At 26.0% G+C, this 25,104-nt stretch overlaps 1 protein-coding gene and 1 long non-coding RNA gene across 2 annotated transcripts; one reads left to right on the top strand and one right to left on the bottom strand.

Annotated features, from left to right (window-relative positions):
* Window positions 1-5,215: 5,215 nt before the first annotated feature.
* LOC114132931 (SEC14-like protein 2) lies at window positions 5,216-23,962 on the bottom strand. Its single transcript, XM_027998538.2, has 9 exons — window positions 23,613-23,962; window positions 14,036-14,108; window positions 12,883-12,926; window positions 12,110-12,437; window positions 10,883-10,963; window positions 10,564-10,763; window positions 8,992-9,140; window positions 7,614-7,765; window positions 5,216-7,069 (listed from the first exon to the last, which is right to left on the bottom strand). Exons 1-9 carry the CDS (start codon window positions 23,667-23,669, stop codon window positions 6,939-6,941), a joined length of 1,215 nt encoding a protein of 404 aa, XP_027854339.1. The 5' UTR covers window positions 23,670-23,962; the 3' UTR covers window positions 5,216-6,938.
* Window positions 12,940-14,155, top strand: LOC126548962 (uncharacterized). Its single transcript, XR_007603086.1, has 3 exons — window positions 12,940-13,134; window positions 13,333-13,412; window positions 14,021-14,155. It is a non-coding gene; the product is annotated as an uncharacterized LOC126548962 (long non-coding RNA).
* Window positions 23,963-25,104: the final 1,142 nt, after the last annotated feature.

Here is a 25,104-nt window from a genome sequence, read left to right as displayed (position 1 = left end):
AATCATCTTAGAGATATGACTTACATTTAAAATACCTAAAATAACTTTGATTATTGTAAATTCCGCCAGAAAAAAAAAACAGGTAAAATCGGGTTCATGTAAACTCCGCCAGTGAAGAAAATCAAATAGTAGTATAAAATCAATATGATATATTATTAAAAAAAAATATATAATATAATATAATATCGTATCATATCGTCCACATTAAATATTTAAATCATATTTTTCATAATAATAATTAATAATACAGGTCGACAAACAAATTTCATCAGAGATGATTTCAACTGAATCTGATAGATTTTTTTATGCTGATTTCAAATCTGTTTTTCATTTTTTTCTAGCACGTACAGTTTTTAAAATGAAATTAATTAAAATTTGTTCTATTATACGTATTATTATACTGTGTAGTGTGTGTTGTATACGGATATAGATACGTATATTATATATCGAAGTACCCGATTGTATTTTAAAATATAATCTAATCTATACTTTTATCTTAATGATATTACTTCAGTATATAATGCACATCCATGTATTACCTAATATTATAGTCAATTAGTACGATATTACAAACACTTAAAAAAGACAATGATTTTGTGTAGCGTCTTAATACAGCAGAGCAAGAAGCATGGCATGCTTTTATATGGACTTGTGAAAACTTTTTGGGGAATCACAAAGCTCTTACATATAAGAATGGAATTCAAAATCTATTAAATGCGTATAATAAACTCGAATGTCGAATGTCATTGAAAATTCATTTTTTACATTCACAGCTAGATTTTTTTCCGGAAAATTTAGGTGCGGTAAGTGATGAACAAGGCGAAAGATTTCATTAGAACATCCAGTTAATGGAAAAACGTTACCAGGGTTTTTGGAATGAAAGTATGTTAGCAGACTACTGCTGGATGCTACATCGTGACGTACTTAATAAAAAATATAATAGAAAACCATTCTCACAACATTTTTAAATATGTAAACTTTTTGCTTTTTTAATTTAATTATTTAATTATAAATATTTTTTTGAATTATTTTATAGCATAATATATTATTATAATATTAATCATTGAAAAAAAACAAGTAAAATAAACATTTTATTTAGTAATTTTATTTCAAAATATATGCTTTACCTATAAAAAATGAAATAGCTATAAGTAAAAAACTAAAGGTGATAAAAAAATCTAATTACAGATTTGAAATCAGTATAAAAAATTGGTTTAGAAAAATGTATATTCAACCCTGATGATTAAAAAAAGTTTAATTTTGTAGTTCAGTATAATCGTCTACATTAAATATACATAAATCATAGTAAAAAAATAATAAATAAATAATCGTCCACATAATATAATAAAATATAATAAAAAATAAATAATCGTCATAAATATTGTCATGTATGAAAACTATAATGATGTGATACAATTTGCAAATATATTCTAAGTTTTGTATTTCTTTATTAGTATACCTATTCATCGCATCCTGTAATACTGTCATTTTTTTATTTTTTTTATTTTGAATTTTTTATCTGATTTACTTGAGAAATGACATTTAGTTTAGTATAAGTTTGGGTTTGAAATTTGATAAGAACTTTACTAAAAATGTGAACATTCGGATGACTTTTATGAAATGTATTCTCAGATGACTATGAAAGGATTTACAGGCATTTGTTTTTCGATTGAAATTTGCATTTTGATCAGCCCACAAACAAGGAGGAACCGCTGCATCATTACTCATGTAATTGTAATTGAAATATCAGAAATATACACGGAAACACGCAGACTACGAATGATTATGTTCGCCAAAGTATACGTCTTTACGTATGCCTTACCTACTGCCGATATCATCATTGGAAATCCTGATTTCACATAATATGAAGATAAAATTATTAATAATTTGAATCGATCTTAACCTTAACAATATTTTATCTATATCCATTAAAGGTAAGAAAAAAAACTGACGGAGTTACCATAGACCTATTGTTACCTTTTTATCTTGACCGATATTCTGGCGGAGTTTGCTCCTTGGATGTTGTTCAACGTCGATGATGACCCTGACTGGCCTGGCCCGTGGTCGTTATCGCGTACCTATATATATTTTTATTTTTTATCTTAAGTATTCAACAGGTAACGAACGATCATGATATTTGATATGACCATTCAATGTAATATAATGTAATAACTAAAAATAATTGCTTTTAGTTAATCGGCATTCACATGATATTAATTTATGTTATCGCGTGCTAATGTTATGAATTTGATAAATAATTCTTACTACGTCTTTAAGTAACGAGTTTTAGTTTATATATCTTCATAATATCCATTTGAAATAAAAAATTGATTTAAATTTGTTGCACGTTTTAATGATAAATTCATATTTTTTTATAATAAACATGTTAACAAAATTACATTCTATGATTACTGTCTCTATCGTGCAAGGGTATTTAGCGTTACTGCCTATTAATTAATTACCACATTTTTCTATTAATTTCTACGGAAATAAATAGTGATGATATTCATTTATTAAATAAAAATTAAAAAAAAATATATGTACAATACTGTTATAAACAATGAAAATTGTAAGTTTGAAATGTTGAAAAATTAAAATTGTACAACACCCATATATAGTATTTATTTATACATGGTCCATGGTATAAATGCAGGATTAAGAGATCAAGCTAGGGCACTATAGATAATAGGTATGCTAAGCCGCCATTTTCACATATAATACAATGGAACTACGATGTTGCCGCGTTTATTTTATCATTGATAAACGAGTCGCAAAATGGCGGTTTAGCATATACCCATATATTTAGTGCCTTAATCAAGCGAGTAATGTTATCACTGTTATCAGTATTTACGCGGTTGTTCCGGCATGAAATACGGGTGAATGTGATCTCTTTAATATAATATAATTCCAAAATTACAAAGCGTCTAGGTACCTAGGTGGCTATAGGTACTATACTTATACCTACCCTATAGTATTCACATATAAGATATAATTAAACAAAACATATCAAAATAAGAGTAGCTCAATATTCGACTGAGTTTATATCAAACGATGCGAACTATAGATTTATTATTTGAATACTTAGTTAAGTAAGGACCAATCACCAATGGGTAATAAGAATAGGAGCAATGTTACGAGTAATGTAAGCAGGAACACTAAAATAATCTTGAAGAAAAGACGAGTCAATTTTACCGTAGATGAGGTTATTAAAACATGAGTACCTAGCTAAGTACCTACCTATGTGTCATGAGAAAATCGTCTCTGGAAAAGATAATGAAGATTCAGTTAGGTGATGGGTGTAATGTGATTTTAGTTGTTACTTGTTAAGGTGTTTGTGTTGAATACGCTCAATCGGTTGGCAGTTTTAATTCAACACAATCTTATTTACATTTTTAAATATCTTCAAGTAGGTACTTATAATACATAAACCTAAATAATTACAATAATATTTATAAAATATTTAATTATGTATAACAGTATGAGATATGACTTCTTAAGTAGTTGACTAAGAACTATTATTAAATAAAAGTAAATAGATAGTAGACTGCTGTTATAAGATAATAAAATGTTTTTCTTTCCAAAAACATAAAATTTATTTTTGAATTACATTTGTTAAATTGTCTTCATTGTTTACACAATGAATTATAATCAATTAATACATATATATATATATATATATTTAATATCCATTTAGTAAAAACTTGTTAATAATAACTTATTATTCAAAGCGCAAATGTTTATAATTTAAGAGCATGTAATGTTAAACAACACACTCGTTATACGGATTATACTTAAACGTATATTGAAATAAAAATATGTTATAATTATGATTTTACTTTGCCGATGACCGGGTAGCAGAATACGGAGCAAGCGACAAATCGAGATACTTCGGTGCACAAACATGTTACAGGTCGAAGGATTGTATTATTATTATAAATTATTTATAATCATTATACATTTTATTAAGTAATCAAAATATAGTTAAAAGAATGTAAGATGAAATATCTATGAAATAATGTGTTTAGTCGTCTAGGGGATATATATAAATCTATGTATAATTATTAATTATATAGTAGTAAAATATAAATACAGTAATGGCGTGTTTTACAGGAATTTCGATGCAAAACTATCAATTACTCAAATCTTTTGACGTGTGTTTATTTATTTTTGTTAATGATCTTATTTTCACGTATTGCATTATTTGAATTTCCAAAAAAAAAACCGTTGTATGGTGGATGAGGTACTTCTGGGAATAATTTGTATAGTGCTTCAAGAACACAGTCTATCGTACACCGTCTTTTCATAAAAGTAGAGAACATGACAGTCAATGGTTGTACAAATCCTTCGATAATTGTTTCCTTGTTGCGTTGTTTTTTCGTTAATATCTGATGTTCTTTATTGACGCATAGATTTACATCCTGTTTTTTGTTGTTTGGTATATTTATCGTTATGTTATTATCATTTTCGGTCAGATTTGTGCTTTCTTTGTGACATACCCGATGGCAATAGTCGTCACAGTCCAAGCACTTATAGACCGATTTAAGCACGTTTATTTTACTACAGTAAATACATTTATGAAATCCGAATAAAATATTAGTTTTTTGGAAATTATGTTCTTGATTCATGATAATATATTTTGTTTAATTTGGTTTTATGATATTTATTACAAAAACTTTAAATAAATATAACTCGTTAGCGTTGCTATAGTGGGACTATTTCGTACAAAGTTAGTTTGATAACTTACGTTTAATCTTTGGTTGATTTTAGCCAAAGAAAAAATAAAGTTTGATAATACCCTAATATGTATTCACAGCTGTTTAATGAATATATTTGCTATTATCTAAATTACTATAAAAATATGTGAATAATATTACAAACATTTTTTAACTATTGTAAAAACAACTTATGTGGTGCGTTGTGTTATATTTTCGAGAAAAAAACATTTTTGGTTTCAGTTTTATTTTTTGTTTTTAGCAGGGTTTATATGTATATACTAGTATACTGTGTATATATATATATATATATATAAATGTATATAAGTATATAAGTATATTGTAAAAAAGATTGAAAATCATTGTTTTTTTTTTTTTTTTTAAATACAAATATATTATACAGACATATAGTATAGTAATAAAATGTAATATAGTATTCGCATTTGTGTATTTACTATATTTACTTATTTAATACTTACCGGGTATAAAAAGATGCAGATCTTAAAAAAATGAAATATTTATTGTAGTTAATTATAAAAAAAATAGGTAAATATACAATAATAAAGAATAATTAAAACAATTTTATAAAACTGAAGATATAAAATATTAAGAATAATAATATTACATGGTTTGTATTACATAATAATTATACATAGATAAAATACAAACATTCAGAAAATGAATACTTATGACGTAAGAACTTAATAACATAATTCTCTCTCTCAAAAAAAAAATAATAATAATAAAAAATAGAATTTAAATTTTGGAAAAAAAATTTCAACAACATTATACTTATATGATTAACAAAAATGATAATTATTTATAATAAATATAAATTCATAGAAGTTCTTAGATAGTATTGAATTAACAACTATGCATCACTTATCAATAATTAAGAGGTCCTTTGTTTTATTTTCATAATTATTGTGAAAAATATACTATAACATGATTATATTATTTATATATAACATAATTATAATATAATAATATACACGGAAACAAAATAACTGTCAATAATATATTGTTGGAATTTCAAAAAATATATCAAAAATAATAAATGTTGAAAATGTTATTAGGTACCTTATATTTATATTGAAAGCTTTAATTTTTGTACCTTAAAACATATACAAATTATTCTCGAGTTTTCACGTCTTTTTTTTCTATTAGAATAAAAATATCAAAAAAATAATATATAAAATAGATGTATAAAAAAATTTAAAAAAATCTGATTTATGGTTGAACGTGCAGGGTGTGGATCCAAAAAATATAATTTGATAAAATTTTAACAATAGCCGTGTTTATTGATTCTATGGCTGTATGTTGTTAAATGTATAACATATAGATTCTATGTTATAGAATGACAAATATCAATTTATTTTACATTTTCTAAGCGTAACCAGGCATAGTATGAGCATATATTTAAAATTTCAATTGTAAACAAGTATTTATAATTTGATTTAAAGTTCTTTGGTTCTGATCAGAGGCATATTACGCCCTATACGTCCGGGCTTAGAGCAGTGACATTTGGAGGGTGGCAATTTTTTTTTTACAATATTACTAAAATTATTTTTTATTTGATGAAATTAAATTTTACTAATTTTTTGAGTAAAAAAATTGTTTTTACATAAATTATATATTATATAATTTATAATTACAAGTTTAATTAATTGCATCCGTTCACTCAAAATAATTAAACAGCTACATATTATACACTTAGTACGCAATATGGTACGAACCAGTACGCACTATGCACATAGGTAACAAAAAATGCGTGCATAGAGTGTGGGTTCGATTTCTCATACTGTGGATTAAAATATAATAATATAGACAGTATAGTAAATATCAAAGTGGAATTTACTGTCGACTTTAAATTGTGATGATTGAATCGATGCATTTGCCGAGGAAAAAATAGAAGAAAAATATAAGGTTTTAAGAGTAATTAATTTTTAAATTGCAAAAGAAGATATTACGTGATGCAATTTAATTTTCATTAATAATAAATCTTTTTTATATAAGATAATAGTATAACGAATTATACATTCAAATGTTTTATAAATATATTTAGGAGGGATAGGGAGGGAAAGGCGGTAAATTGGAAAGTGCCTCTAGGCGGAAAACCCCTAAATAAGCCACTCGTTCTGATAGAGGTATTATATAATACAATTCGACTTACAATTAATATTAGTCATTAAATGCTATTATACTTTTACACCGTTCTTATGTAACTTATTCTTCCATATTCACCATCTTATCGATTGTACCGATGGTTTTTTCTTTTACAGGCAGTGCAATTCGAATGCTGTATGCGAGTTTTTTGCCACGTATGAAACTGTAGCTGTTGTCGAATACTACTGTATCTGTTGGAATGCAAATAATTTTTAATTATACATTTGTTAGCGAGTTTGATACAGTGCGATTATTACCAGCATTAATATAAAACTCGAATTTTGTATTATTTTAATACAGTTTTATGTATAAATCTAGAATATTTAAATACTAAATTTCAAACCGTTACTAATAAAAACAAACTATTCACACAATATTCGATATTTATGCATATAACTGTCATAAAAATACTGTATTCCAGATTTTTAAAAACTGAGTGTAACGGTTCATATTTAAAATCTAAAAGTTCATTGAAATCTTATAGAAAAATAAAGCTAGAATAAAAATGTACTAGATTACATGTTTTTAATTTTCAAAAAATAAAAAGTTATCTTTGAAATAATGAGTACCTATTTAATGTTAATCACTGTCAAATTATGATCATTAATCATTCTTATTGGAATTTTATATAATATATTATATACATAAAGTGTATAATAAACATGTTTAATTTGTGTAAAAATAATTTAGTCTGGATATATTATAATATAGATAGATAACGAAAAAATAAATTACATTCTCCAGGATGCTTGCATTTGATTACTCCAATTTCTTCGAACTCGTGACATGCGACTTTCTTTATTGGCATTATTACTGTTTGTATATTTTCTGAATCCGTTGCTAATATACCAAATTTGATATCATGTCCCTCTGTTTTAAACTGCCACCTTATGTAAAATAGTTGCACATTAAACATTAAAAAAAAAATTCTTCTGTTTATATAAGTATATTATAGAACATATAGATTCTGAGTTGAACAATAATGTATGTTAGTTTTATTTTCATTGTTTTTTAGAATGGTAAAAATGCTTGTGGGGTCTAAAGTGAAAAGTTCCCAGTACTTTTCTTAAAAATCGAGAAAAAACTAAAAGATATAAACCCAAACGAGAATTTTCACACTCAACTATTGTTCGATAAAATTTATTTTTATTTTAATTAAAAAATTTATAACTGTAGAAACTCTAAAATTTTTCACATTGTCTGAAATTTTTATGAACAATTGAAAATTTCGATATTTTTTCTATAAATATTGACAATTTTGTTAAAAAATATACTCTTGAATATTTAGTGTTCTTCGTAAATTGTTAATGCTGGAATTAAAAGAACAAGTTCACCATAAATCTAAAGTAACTTTTTTGTAAGTGTTTGAAGCTGTAAAAGATTTCAAATTATTTGTAGTTAAAAAATTATTAAATCTTAATATTCAAATCTAAGATTTGAAAATGTAATACAAGATACTTTATAAGTTATTTATTGAAACATAAAAAATCTGATAAACATTAACCATAATATTATTATTGACGTTTGAAATTCAAGTTCAGACAAAATTACATATTTTAACAATGATAATTTTATTATTTTGTTATAATTCAATAATATTATTCATCGTGATTTCAAACTTTTAAGTATATTATGAATTTTACTAAACGTAATTATATTTTTAAAATATGTAAATTAATTTTATGCAATTACCTATTTATACCATTAACCTATTCACACAGTATTACGGTAAGGTGATATAAAAACCATATCATCATGAAATAAAGTGATATATATTATGCTAAATTCTGAGAGATCGCCTCTTTTCATTCATTTTTTTTTTACAATGATGTATCATTGAATTAAAATTTAACACATCTATTATAGTGACCAACTTGATAGCTACTATAAAACGAGGCGGTATTTATTTAACCACCTTCATTTTTTTAGATTTGAATAAAATAAATTTAAATTTAAATCATATATATGTATTATTATAATTAATAATTTTATACCTAATCATTGATTGATTATATATATTTGCCTAATATAATAATTTATAACTTAAAACATTTGCCATTTGAAGTATTTAATCTTAAATATTTTTAAATTCATATTTGATTGTAAAATTTACCTCAGAAAACTTTGTGGTACAGTAACTGTGTATTTCAGGTATAATTTATCGCCTTTTTTAATATTTACTAATGTCATGTCATCAGAATTTGTAAGTTTTTTGTCATTTTTTGAGTATAATTCCTTTGGTACTTTTCCTCCTTGATTTATCTATAATAATACACATTGCGATTAATTAACAACAAAAATAAAATGTTCAAACAATAGTACAATGCATGTTAATTTTGATATTCAATATGGCACCTATTGTTAATAATTAATATTACTGTGTTTGGCTCGTAAAATAAGAAAATAATATTGTTATTTCTTAATAGTTATACCGTACAGACTATATTCATAAGTCACAAATTCATAAATTATTAGACTGAAATGAAAATAAGTCAACTTCTAAAAGTAGGTAATATACGATTTTATAAACAAAGCATAAACAAATGGATAAAGTTTGTTTTTAAAATTAAGTTTAAAAAATTGCCATTAACCAATTCATCATAAAAAAAAAAACGATATAAATTAACGCCACGCATAATATATATATATATATAGGAACATATAAAAATTTGTTCTGATTAATAGAGAATTAATGTATAGAACCTAAACTTTATATATAAGAAAGAAATTGAGAATTTTAATAGTTGGTTAACAATAACTTCGTAAGAAAGGATTTTGTAAAATTCACATTTAAAAGAAAGGTGCTCACACAGCAACTTATTTAGATTTTTTTTTGAAAAAAATATTATTATTTTGTTTGCATAAGGTAGTTGCCGTTGGTTAAAAAAGATATAAAATAGGTAGTTATTATATAGTTAGGTATATTTAAACCCTGGATTAATATTAATCCGTGATTTAAACTCCTACAGCTATTATTGAGTTTTGTTTTATTCGATTACTGCAATTCGGTATTGTATACTAGCGTAATTATTAAGTAATAACTAACAACAACATTATAATGTCCAAGTAAACATATAATAATATGTTTACAATGACGGGGTACCGGACGAGAGGCGTTCGTTTGTGTGCAATACTACGATGTTCGTATTTTTAATGAGTTACTTGCGAATTTCCAATGTCAATAGCAATAAATGTAAAAGAATCAAACGATCGCGGAGTCGGCGGAAACAAAGCCACGCATTATATACAATATAATACATGGTCATATATTATATATGTTACATGTTAATACTTAAATATAATCCGTTTGGATGATGCGTGAGTCAGACAGTTGACTCCTGAACGTAAAGATCGCGCGTGTTAAGCTATCATACGTTATATTATTATGGGTTTTTTTTTTTTTTAAGTAGATAATCATTTATTAACGTCATCAAAATTTATCACGCGTTTTCGTGGTGCTCTATCAAAACCGAGTGAAGGTATAATTAGAAACAAAAATTGGATAATCATTTTTTACACTCGTGAGCCTTGAAATATTTCATTTCGAGGGTGTGCAGGATTTTTGGCGAAAGGATAAAGCTGTGTAAGTCAAACGCTAAACCAATATTCAAAATATGTTATTCGAAATAATTTATCATTTATATAAAAAAAAAAAAACAAAATAGAAATAAGTGTTTTAACTAGCCTTGGTTAAGTATCTAGGGTCGCCATCGGGATCCCTCAGGGAGCCTCCCAAAAACGCTGGGTACTGGTCGCTGTCGATTGTGCTGGCCAACGCAGGTTTCCACTTACTCGGGTCCGCTTTGTATATTATAAACTTGTTCATTGTGTTGCCGGTAAGTATGTTTTTAAGTATGTTGAATGCAAAAGTGAACACTTTGGGAGCTGAAAACCGTAAAATAAATAATATTGTAACACAATATACTTATGTGCGTATTACATGCGTCACAGAGACGGAAGTGATCCGTGGTTAGAAAAATGATATACATAAAATATATACACACCATTAATCGCGTGACATGCCTTCAATATTTCTGGGTAATTGGCCTCGTACATTTGCAACAAGTTGATTGTCATTTCTGCCGCTATATATTATAACAATAAATATCCAATGTCAGATTGTTGTTATTTAAATTTTTAAGCGGTCCCATAAAAATTGATGTAAAATGCAATTAGTTGTGAAACGTAATGCGATAACGTAATTATCAACGAGAGATCAATCTTAGGGTAGAATTTGAATGACTTAACACACGAAGAAACAGATCTGAATAATATATTGTGAAGATGACTTATGCATATATTTTTGTGATATAAATATAATGTAATACGTAAAATACGTTCCGACCGACCTCTATTATATAGATAATTAATGCTGCCCTAGACGAACCGTATACGAACAGCTATCGATCATTAACTACGGCTCCTGTTCGACACTTCAATAATGTAGTTACCTAAAAAGTTTACCATAAAGATTGACAATTATTTTTAAACATGGACGTGTGGTGCTTGATGAGACTATTTTTAGTTTATCTACGTATAATGTATATAATTAATACAGTCGTACAAGTTCGAATTTAATATAAAATATCTAATTCATCAGGAATTAAGCAAACCACAAAAACAACACGATCATAAATCTTAGTCACACTCCAGAAAATTATGACATTTAACTAATTGTTATGTTGTTGTTTAAATAAAATGACTTGTACAATTACTTTGTAATTAAAGCAGTATTATGGTGTCTAAAATGAAGTATAGTTTTATACATAAATAACAAACAGTATGATACTACGTATTTTAAGTTACAATCATAATATAAAAACAGTAAAATGTATAAGAGAATGCGGGAATAACATATTGTCATAACACTATTTCAGACAATTAAAACATAATCAGCAATTTATTTGGGAAGGAAGGGGCACTAATTTTATCGTTAATAATGTTAGAATATTCTTTTATGCTTAGATAATAAAATACACATTGAATAGTCAACTTTTGGTAACTTTACATAAAAATAATACCCTTAAAAACTTGCTATACTGCTTTCATATATTTATATTTATTTTTTATAGTATAAAAATGTTTAATATCGAAACATTTTGTTTGGTTTAAAAATGTTTAAACTCAAATTTTAAAAGTTAATATCAATAATTTCTGTGAATGAATTTTAACATCATATCAAATATGCAATATAATAAATGATAACTAAGGGTGACTGAATAATAATCTACCTGGTCTCCAAGTGAATTGTCTTAGGTTAAAGTCGGTCAGGTCGACGATACAGCACACCTGCGATGCTTTTGGACCGTGTTTCAACGACGATTGCCTGGCAACTTCTAAGTACGAGTCAAGCTTTTGTGCTAAGAACCTGACCATGTCTTTTGGCGGGGCTGATTTGAGTAGGCCACACACGTCGAACCCGGCGAATGGAAGCACAACAACGGGCGATCCCTCCTTGTCGAAGCCGCTGATACCGCTCGGCATGTAGTCGACCAGCACTTGGGGTGGCTGCCAGCCATCGTCCTTGTTGATCGACCACTCTTCCCGCCATTTCATTGACTATATAATAAAATATAATCTATAATATTCATCATAATATGCTTTAGTGAAATATATTTTGTTTAAATGCAGAACGAATTTATTCAAATTATACAAAATATAAAGCACTCTGATTATTATTAGGTATTCTGCAGGTAACTGTTCAACAACAGTACTCATACAATATTTTTGATACTATGTTTAGTGTACTATATCAGGTGTTCAAAATGTTTGAAATTTCTTAATTACTGTATACATATTTTAATATCTACACGGAGCAATACAAGATATCTCTGCTGTATATTTATAACGTAAAATAATAACCTCATCGTTAGAGCATATTATTGTTTATCAATTTCAATTAGTCTAATTATCGTTTTCAAACTTATTGAACACCTATAGGTATATTTCAAGTGTTTCAGACTAATAATATTTCTGAATCATTTATTGTATTAAAACTACTCACTGTTCTCAACATTTCTTCTGCTCCTTTTGGATCGAAGTTTCGAGCTATAAAATATAAAATAAAATAAATTTAATATTAATTAACTACAAATTGTATAATAATTTAACTGCAACTATTTAATTGGATTAATAATATATTTTCAATACTGCTTATGTATCATGAATTCTTCATGAAAAATTGATAAGTGAAAATCAATAGAAAATATGAAATCAAAAAAGTGTCTTAAGTACCTAAGCTACACATTTTTAATAGGTAGGTTCATTCATTTTAGTGATTTTGAACAAATTATTAATTTAAACTATATCCAATTATCTATAATAACTATTTTATTTTCATAAAGAAAAAGGAACAAAAAATTTTTTTATCTCTATTTGTGGAAATAAAATCCATACGAGATCTCATATTTAAAATTAATTCTCTAACATTCGTTCTAAAAATACTTTCTTTCAGACCTACAGTATTGGAGGAATCATTCAAAAATTCAAGTTTATGCTTTTTATTGTTTTTAAAAAGTAACGATTAGTAAGTCAGTGAGTGATATTTGGCATATATATATTATATATACATTATATTAGTATTATTGTACTTAATATGTAAAAATATAGAAATGTAAAATGTCGATATAACTGATATTAGATTGTCTTAGTAAATTTGTAATGAACTCCTAGAGCCTTGGAGTATGACACATATATTATAAGTAGTAAGTAGTTACATATAGACTATATTAGTGGTCTCAAACTCAAATTACCAACGTTTCATATTTACGTTAAAGGTTCGCGGATAAAATATTTTTTTTTACTCATTTTAATACTGAATCTAAAATAAACAAATTTTCAAAATGTGTGAAAAAAATAAATATTCATTGTGAGCTACATCGAAAGGGCTTGCGGGCCGAGTGTTTGAGACCACTAGATTATGTAGATATATTAATTCACCTCGATTGCACCCTCGATGTAACGTTGTTTTGAATAATATTTTGATAATTTTTTCTCCTTTTAAATTATTACACATATAAGAGAGACCGATAGGTGCACGTTATATTAAAGTCAGTGAACTTTTATTATCGAATTTTAATCATATATGATATAAAGTATTAAACTAATGAATTTGCGCTTGTATTTTGTAAATTGTTTAAAAGGTAAAATTATCATACCTTCAAGCCATCTTAGTAAAAAGCAGTCGTCGTATTTTTCATCCAATTTTAAGTCTGCAACGCTTCTTCGCAACTGAAACAGTACAATAATGTAATGTTATTATTATCGAATACTGTATTTATTTATCATAATTAATAGTTATTGGTTTGATTGTTAAAAATGTTCCATAAAATATATTATTATAATACACAAGTACTTGCAAGTACATATGATTATTTTGAATAAATTCATAGTATAAAATGTTTTAATTTGACCAACGTGTATTTTAGTATAATGTAAGTATATTATATACCTGTATATAAATGAATGTGTATTTTATTTTTAGTACATTAAAATTACATTTATGATTAAAACTCTCTTTGCTGATCTAAATAAACAATAACTAAACAATAAAAAATCAATAGTGATCTTAAAACATGTACAGTGGTCCCTTAAACATTATTTAGTGGTACATAATTATTGTTGTAATACATTTTAGTGAATCATTAAATTATTTTTTTGTTTATTCAACTCCTTGTTAGCTTCTCCGTGGAAAAATATTTAAAATAGTGTTAAATATAAGGTGTAGTGTGTATGTGATCTATTTGCCGCAGTATACAAATTTAGTATATCTATAGTTTTTTAGGCTAAATTTTTATAGAACGATACTAATGATTTTTTTTATATACAAGCTTTGGAATTATTATAATATAATATATTAATCAGTTAGCATTATTTTTAATGAATTTCATTTATAGATATAGTGCTAAATATATAATATACTCGTATATGCAGACACATACACAGACAATAATTTTAGGAGTAGTAATGTTATAGTATAAATCATAATCAGTATAAATTATAAATAAAAGTTAAGACTTATAATGTATAAATAAAATATTGTTTTCCTTTAACATTTGATGGTAGAAAGAAATGGGAATGAATGGAAAGGGATTTGAACTTCAAAAATATCTCTCATATACGTTTCTAATTATACGTCATAACGTCAATATAGGTAAAAAAAATAATAAATCACCAATGCGTAAAAATGTTCAAGTATGGAGTGAATCTAAACAATTATGATTATAATTTATAACTCAAGTCAAATTAGTGTATTACAAAATATTATACATAATATATACACAGTAGTTGACGTTTATTGGACTCATGCCTCTTGTGATTAATGGACTTATTTGCCTATTGAAATCAAATAAATAGGTTCCAATTTACGTGCACCTTTACTATAATAATACATATGAAAAAAATTCGTCTATTGGACTTACCACTTACTATATTAGTCATGGGGTCGATGTTGAGGATATATTTTTAAATTTTTAGTCTAACTTTTCAATTCCATTCCATATATTTTGATGATTACTTAATACTATTGTCTATTTTCTCGACTTATCAAATAAGAAAATATTAAAGTTTTGAAATAATTTATTTTTTTACAAAATTTGAAGTGATAATGAAACCACTTAAAAAGTAAGTAAATATATTCTCTATTCTAATCGTTATAAATCTTTGTGTTTTTTATTCGTGAATAACAACAGACATTTGAAATACATAAATAATTAAATATATAATATATAATGAATATTTATTTTATTAGTACATATAGTCAAATTTAATTTTTGTATTACAATGCATAATATGTATCTCTTTCTCTTAGATCTTTCGCCTTATTGATTTATTCGGATAATAAACTCAAATACTTTGGTAGTTTTGTCTGAAAGTAAGCCCGACAAGTGGCGATCACTGTATTAAATATCACATAATCTTTGTATAAAATAACTATAACAATTAGTTTTTTAAATTTATTTCAAAAATTATACATTTTATTATTTAATATTAATATTATTTTTAAATTTTTTTAAATTTCTAAAATTGGTTTTTATTATTATTATTATTTATTTATTTATTTATTTCATGATATCTCAGGATTAAAGAATACATCATTAACAAATACACGTTTACAATTACTACATTACATAAATTCCTTAGTTATATATTATGATTGATTGTGAAAAATGTCAGATTTATAATATGGTTAATGGTTATAATATACTCTAAACAGTCTAAGCCTATATAATGTCAACTTTGATCTACTTTTCAGATAATTATGTTCATTGAATTTTTTTTAAGCGATTGTTCATTGCTCAATTTTTTTTATCCAATTCGAGTTAATATTATTTTAATACATTGTAAACTCTATTGTTGGTAACTAATAAATTATGAATGGAATATAGGCCGTACAGAAATATTAACAAGATAAATTTGTTATTTGTACGGAAATACCTGTAAGTCACAAGAGTTATTTTTGTACGTTATCTTTATTTAATTGAATTTTATGTCAATTATGCAAAACGTTACTGTTCGTATTCTCGGAAGTGTAGCTATATAACCGATGATTGGACAATTTTCGTTGAAGATAATTCGTATGATAGGTATATTTTATTTGAACCTAATCTGGGTTAGATAACTATATCGATAAACTTAAAAACTATTCTCTACGATAATGACTGTAAAAATTAAAATCAAACAATCATTAAAAACATTATCACATATTTTGTACATTGAAATTATATTTATTATATTATACTTATTATTATCTACTTTATTATAATATTGTTACATAAGTACGTAACGTGTATACGATTTAGAGTTTGTCAATAATTTAAAAAAAAAAAACACACATTTGTTTTCACCTTCCAAACTATCCTATGCTATTCTCGAGACAGCGTGCTCGCGCGTCAATTACATATACATTTATTATACGTAAGTCAATGCTATAATGTTCGATGGCGGATAGTAATGTTTATAAAAAGTAAAAACGTACGCAATACGATAACATAAGCAGTGACGAATGTGTGCGTACCTATAACAGTTCCCGTTGGTTACCTCTGCCGCAGTTGCAAACGCGTGGACCAACTTAGGCGGTGAAAGTTACAAGGATTGTTTTTTTTTTATTATTATTAAAAGACGAGACTTGTTACACAATCGACAACGTTGTAAATCATTCTCGAAAATCATTCGGCAATTTAGGTCCCCACCCCTCCAGCATCGCACACATATATAGGTACATTACGCGTCTTCTAATAGATATATTGTATATTACTATGTGGTTACCTTAAACGTACACAAACATATACATCAAGCTGCGGAGATACCGAGAGTATAATAATAATAATAATTAAGTATAATTACTCAATTTCGTATTGAAATCTTACAGTATTGACGTGTGCCATAACAAAATAAAAAAATAGAAAAAATTTAGATAACCTCGACCCGTTTATCGGTATAGCGGTGTAGTGCTATATTGACAAAAGATTGAACGACTTAGACTAACTCAATGATAAAGGTTCGCAATTTTGCAACGACGGGAATGCCTAAGTCCAATAGGTAATGACGAACAATTTTTTACAAACTAACAAAACATCTATACAAACACCTATTATAGGTTATAAGTTTTTTTTAACAACATTATATTTATATTTCGATTAGAGTTAGCAAAATACCCATTCAAATGTTTCGCAGTAGAAATCAAAATAGGCACGCAACGCATGGATTAGGTACGATAATACGAGTAATATTATTTAATAACTGTTATGATAAACGTATATGCTAAGGTTTTTATGTACAACAGATATGCTATTTAGGTAAAAATCATTAAATTTGACTTTAAACAGAGTACCTATTTATCAAATGGTCTAAATGTTTGCAATACCTTTAGTACACGGGAAAATAAAATTTTAAATACATTAAATGAGTGCAAAATACCTGGTTTCAATTGCGCAAAGATAATTTTAAAATCGTTTTAAATGAAGACAAATAAGTGTGCCATTTTAGAAGATTGTGTACTGTTTAAGTGTATAAGTATAGCGTGTGTTGTCACTCTTGTAATATTAACATTATTAACAACAATAAAATATTTAAAACGTTTAATGAATATACTTTCAAGAAAGTAAAATTCAATTCGAATTGAATGATCTAAATACAGTTAAACCATGAGTTGTTCTCGTGAATAGAAATACGTGAGCAGTTGATAACATGTTGAAATAACCACTGCGTGTTAAGGACTTGTGTCTTAATGATATAATAACATAAGTCTTGTTGATATCATGATCTTTTTCTAAACAAGCAACAAAATATTGTATGTTTAGGACATAATATATACTTTCTTTCTATTGTTAAACTAAACAAAAAAATTATTAGATGAGTTATGTAAATTGTATACAAATTATTCAAGAAAAATGACATACCCTACACATACTGTAATATTAATAATGGTGTCTTTCTAAAAAGTACATACAATTATAAGGGATTTCCACTTTTTTGTGGGGTTTATTTTTAACTGGAAGTTCATTTTAATAATAAATAACATCATACACTAATGATATTAATAAAAACGTAAAAATGTCTAACGAATGTTAATATTAAATAGTAATTGTTTAAATATACCAGTATTACGTTATAATATAATATTATTTTATTTTATAACAAACTAATTTCGTGTTTAAGTTCGTATTTAATTATAATAATTTATATCTAATAATTGAATATTGATTAATTTATTAAATTATATGAGATTAAAATTTGTCTAAAAATAATATTATCAACGTTGTTGCAATTTATACTTTTTTATATTAAAAAAAAAAACAACAATAGTATACTTATTAGTTATAATAATATTATTATTTGTATTTATATTTTATTTAAATTTCTTTATTTTCAAATCAAAGATAATATGCAACAGTGAGTTGTCACCACGCGATGGCATTAATATAAGACAGACTATGGAATCATGATTGATATAATATACAAGGCCAACAATTTGATTTCCTGATCATTATTACTTGTTATTTTGAAGTTCACGTTGATTTCCCTGCAATATCCGTTGTGACAATATAGCGAGAAAAAAATTTAATTTCCCAATAAATTCAGTTTTGGAAAAATACACCAAGAAAAGATTACTAATAAATAACTAATAAATACAATTATAAACAACGTTTTTGTTTTCCAAGCATTTGAATTTTGAATGTTAAAAGGTGAAGTGGAAAAATAAAAATTTGCATTTTATTCCGGTTTCAATATTTATTGATAATATTTTGATTTAAATTTCTTGGATTTTGTAATCGGGTTTGTTGAATTTCTATTTCTACTATTGTTTTTATTAATAATAATTTATCGTATTCCACTGTTTCATATTATAAAATTATAATAAAAATTAAGACGTTCGAACTATCGAATAAAAGTAAACTTTTATACTGCGTATAAAATACAGATACAACAAGATTAACATACAGAAAAAAAAACCACATTTACCTTGAATTAAATACAAACTAAATGATGTAATTTTTATTATCTACACAACATTATAATTATTACTTTGTTTTAATTTTGATATTTTGATTATTTTTAACACGGCTTTCTGAATAGGCAATTTTCTTACACGTGTGATGTAATAAATAACCATATTATTATTGTTATTATTATTATTTGTAATAAAGATAATCGCTTGTTTATATAATACCTAGTAGAATAATATTAAATTCAAACTTCACGAATTGAATTGAAGTAGCATAGTAATGTGATGTATGCATAATATTGTAATATATTTTTCATGTTTATTTTTAATTTTTTTTCTGGTTTCCATAATTGACTAAGACAATAAAAATAATATATTATATAATCAACAAAATTGCAGTGTCTATTTAACTACAGTTAATTATAAATGCATACAAATTAAAAAAACACGAATGACGAGATTACGAAAACAATTAATATTACAGTTGGCATACTTTTCGTCAATAATGATTACAAGTGTACCTACTATGTTTCACCATTTTGAAATATGTTTCTCTCATTTATATGAGACGGTAATTTAACTTCACGACGCGGAACCGAAAAGTATATAAATAATTAATAATTATATATAAAAATAAGGTCGAAATTATAGCTCATCCGGGGGCTCTGAGTGGTGAAGTCTATCTTATTTATCTTGAAGCCGTCTAAGGCTTATACGTTGGCTTAAGTTTGCTTTTTTTCGCAAATTGTGTTTGGCGTAGTCGTTTCCTCTTGCGTGACAATAGTAAATGTTTATAAAATTACGACTTGATAGTTAATAATAATTGTAGAGAACTCGGTCTTCTCGCGTAAAGGTGAGTTTTCATGATATACGAACTACTCGACTTGTGTGACTTTAACGATTTTATTGATCGAGATCGTTCCCGCAAAACAAGTCTGTCCTGACTTTTTGCCTAATGTTATTATTTACTTTATAGTATCGAATATCGGTTCACGTTCTGCAATCGTTATGAATTATTGTGCAGTCATTGTTGTTATTAAAAAAAAAAAAAAAAAAAAATAAAAAAATAAATATTTTATAATATTATCGTACCGCGAACGCAAGTCGTAAGGCGGTAGTCACGGACTTTTCGTTCTTCGGTTTGCGGTTCGCTAAACCGCTTCGTGGCAGATCGACCGTTTTGTGAACGGAGAGTGTGCTACAGTCGCAGCCACCTCCGTTGCCGTCGTTGTCCGCGTCCGTCATCATTAGTGTCAAGAAAAACGAAACCAGACGCACCGCAACGACTATGTATATGCGCGCGCGCGCACTAATTAAAACGGCTCCGGTTATGAAACTTGTACGAACATTCACAGGTCACAGTACTCACAATTTGTTATTATGATATTATACACGCGTATCTATATACGATGAAATAATAATAATAATAATAATAATAATATAATATAATAAACGTCGACGGTAGGTAAGTACTAAGTAGTATTAATGATTTTAAACTTTTACCAAAGATTACCAGCTACAGTGCAGTGGGTACAAAACGATATCGTAAAAATGGCATAGAATTCTTATTCGTATATTATCATTATACGTTGGAAAAATATAATTTTAAACACGAAAATATAACTAACATTAAAAATGTGTTTCTTTAGCTTATAATTTTTAAGTTTTTGGAATACTATAACGTCTATAACTACTATACCTACTATTCCCTAATCAAATCAAAAATTTAGAATTTTTAAGTTATTTGTAAAGAGATGACTATTGAACAATGAACTATAGTTACATAAAAACAATTTTATCTTAAGTATAATAGTCATAATATAATTATATTTTATTTCATAATTAATTTCTATAATTTTTATTAATTTTATTATTATATTCTTCTTAATATAATTTTTTATATTTTTTAATTTTTAGAGACTCGTCTTTCAGAACAAGGATTTTTATCTCCTTAGTGATGGATGAAGCAGTGTAATAACAATATATGAAATTCCGTTTTTCTTAACTTCAATAGGTACTGCTAAATAAAATATAGATTTTTATTATTGTATAATACTATGGTCTTGGTGTCTTGCATGAGTTTGATATATGATATAGTTTTTTACAGTGATAATTTTTTTTAATACCAAGATTTGATCTTGCAACACTTGCCTCAACATATGGTGATTTTTTTGATGTAAACACTTGTAATTTGTTTTTGTAATTTTATTTTTTATACAACAATTTCTATTTTAATTTATCACAATATGAATATTTTCCTGAAATTACATAAATAGGAGGTATAAATATTCACATATAATACTAGACGTAAATATCATATTTAAATTTAATAGTAGGTACTAAAACAAGTATTAATTAGTCACTTTGAATGAAAAATAATATTTTGTAATTTTTATATTAATATACTATTATGTAACTAACACATTACGAATTAAAATTTTTTTCTTGAATTTGAATAATTTAAAATAATTTTTTTTTTTATCCAACCAGTATTTCATCGTATTTTATCGATATCCTAGTTAGTTTTAAATAATAATATGTTAAATATTACTAAAAAATATCAACTATTTTACATAGTTACATTTTAATAAATTGATTTGCATATTTTATGCTCAATTTTAATTTCTTATAACTTCCTAGTTTTAATAATAGTTAATAAGTAAAAAATAATAGTTAAAATACAAATAAACTTTTAACAATTAATGTTTATTGTATTTTTGAAATTACGGCGTACATAATTTGCCGTTCACCATAATTAATTGGTCTAAAGGTATTTGTATAAGCGTTGAACTCTATTCATATTATTATATCAAAAAAAGTATAATATTACAGGCATCAAAAATGTAAAGCAGAATCATACGGAGAAAAATCTCAAAATTCAAATGCATACGATGAACAATTGGCGAGTATATAGATATCGATATGTGTCGTTAATAATTCATCAACTAGTATGCATTCATTATGATAAAATTATTATGTGCTAACTTAACCTTTACAAGGATCAAATATATCGATTCCGTATTTCCGTGTCTACAATATATATATATTATATAAATAAATAATATATACAAGGATGCCAGTATATATATATATATATTATATAATAACGTAAATCCTACAAAAAGAAAATCAATGATAATATTTAATGATTAAATTCGATCGTTCAAAGTATAACTTTGATTTAGTTATTTTACAATTTGGACTTATAAAAAAAAGTAAAAACGTATTATTAGATTTCCGTTTATATACACACTATATATATATATAGTGTGCATATGAGATGTATTAACACAATTACAATTAAAACAACGAAAAATATGATAACTGCTATAGGTACCATATTATTACGATGATGATCGTTTGACTGGCACTACACTTGTTATTATTCAATTATTCATTAATAAATGCTATAGGTGACTTCAATTACTGTCTAGGTAATAACTTTGCGGTATCGTATATTTAGTTATCGCCGTATATACGTAAATTAATACGTCCCTTAAATAGATAATAAAATTAGCGAAGAAAAACATTAATTGTGTATCGTTATTGGACATGGATAAGAAATCATAGACGTATTTATAATATTATATTTAATATTGATGAGAAATTGTACCGAGTTTAATAACCCTAAAAATTGTTTCTCGTTGCTTTAATAAGATACTTTAATTTGGTTTGGTTTCATTGAAATAAACTAAAGTTGCCTTTAAAAATAAATTTAAATATATTTAAAAAGACTAATTAACAAAATTGGTATTGCTTATAGCCAATTGAAGATGTCCTTATAAAATATCAAATTCCAACTATAGAATTAAGAAGGTAATATGAACATGTTTATCATTAATAAACAACATAATTATTGACTACCCTGAACTTGAAAAAAAATACATTTTAAAGTAACTACAGTTTATGTTGCTTGTTATCCACAACTATTCTTATATAAATTTAGGAAAAAAATAATATTATTAAAAACAGTTCGTTTAAAAACACGTTATTATTCTGTAATAAAATCTCAAATTTCATTTATTTTATAGCTGTGCTAATAAATTAAAAATTGCAGTAGCTACTAATATTTATAATCGTATGGTATATAAAAACTAATTAATATTATTTATTAAGTATCTTAATTTTTTTTTTTATTCGTAACAATACATACATATCATTCTAGAAATATTGTTAATTTGGAATTTCATGCATGTTGTAATATTATTTTCTTATATTACTATTCTCTGTATTATCTTATAAAATAAGATAAATAAAATAAACAAATATAACGTAATAATTTATTATACCTTCATCAAAGCGAATCTCTGGTCATCGCTAATATCCAAATCGGTTCTTCTAGACATATTGTGTGGTTTGAAGAAGTCGGATAACGATGAAATCGAATGTAATCTTACGAAACGAACGACAATGATTAAAATAAAATATAACACTATAGAGACGGCGTATGAAATGAAAACGGAACCTTATTCACATTCACCGCGGAGTGGACTCTGTGCGAACTGCCGACCGATCGACGACGGCAGCGGCGGCGGCCGACCGACCAAAGGAAATGCAAACGAGGGACACTTCGCCCTACCACCGATGGTACACCTATAACATCATCTATCTGCTGCACTTTCGAGACGACCTTAACACACTAATATTAACGTCGACACAAAAGTATAATAGACACGATGGGCCTAACTGCAATAATAATGATGAGTATTTGTGTGCGTATTTACTTCCTTCGTAATATAATTGTAAAACAATAATAATAATAACAATTGACGACGATTGGAAACGGCTTGTGTTTGTAAGACCGACTCGTGATAATACAAAATTAAAATAAAGAAATATCAAATAGTCATCGAAAAATTCTAAAATGTCTGCAATAGCTGCCAGGTCCGTGTTGTAATATACCTATAATAATATCAAGTACCTACAATATTATTACAAGATTCTACGTGAAGGGCGTGTAGCAACAAGGAAAACATACTGTAGTATTATACGTATATTATAATAAGTATACATATATTAACATATTATATTGTATTGTAATTATTTATTTGCTATTAATTTTTATATTATCTAACACTCTTGTGTTAAAAATGCGTTCCAACATTAAAAGGTATGTATATATGTATATTGTTTGTGCAAAACCAGTGAATGCGAAAATCGATAACACATCGCGATATATTGGTTGGTCAGAGTTATATGTGTCATGAGTTAGTATAGCGTGGGTGTAAAATGTCGGCGATGACAAAAAAATCGTAGGTACATAAAATAAATATAAAAAATATTCAACCCTATAATTAGGTATAGAATTTACAGACTACAATTTTTTTTTGTATTTTTATGTAATGATAAGAAATGTATTATACTGTAACACTGAGTTTAAATAATCAAATGAAGGTAACTAAAAATTACTTAAAAAAATATAGATTTAACACGTTAAGTCACAGTTGAAATGAGAAAGAGATTGGTATCAATAGTGTATATAAGTCATTTAAATCCAAAGTGGTATCACCATTAACACTGCAGGATACCAACCCTACTCGTACCCCTTCCTTAATTTTTATAATTTATTATAATTTGCGCATTATATTTTTCAAAAAAACGACAGTAGTATTTAATAATAATGTACGTAGTTTCCTTTGCAAAAATTGATTAAGACAATAATAACCATTTCGTAATATTATACATGTATATTTTATTTATTTTATTATTTCCTAACATATAATATAATGGTTGGTATTCGATATAATACAATACGGTTTTTTAAATCAACCACTTCTTATC

Source organism: Aphis gossypii, chromosome 1 (genome assembly GCF_020184175.1).
Source record: "Aphis gossypii isolate Hap1 chromosome 1, ASM2018417v2, whole genome shotgun sequence".
NCBI classification, from domain to species: domain Eukaryota; kingdom Metazoa; phylum Arthropoda; class Insecta; order Hemiptera; family Aphididae; genus Aphis; species Aphis gossypii.
The sequence above is the reverse complement of the archived record's forward strand: the minus strand, read 5'-3'. Positions and strand labels throughout refer to the sequence as shown.

Bases quoted from the DNA above. Each gene is read 5' to 3' on its own strand.
- LOC114132931 (XM_027998538.2), bottom strand. From the start codon at position 23,669: ATGTCTAGAAGAACCGATTTGGATATTAGCGATGACCAGAGATTCGCT. The intron at 14,109-23,612 runs GTATAATAAATT...GTACTGTTTCAG, and splicing joins AGAGATTCGCTTTGATGAAG to TTGCGAAGAAGCGTTGCAGA. The intron at 7,070-7,613 runs GTAATTTATTTT...GCATTCCAACAG, and splicing joins ATGCAAGCATCCTGGAGAAT to ATACAGTAGTATTCGACAAC.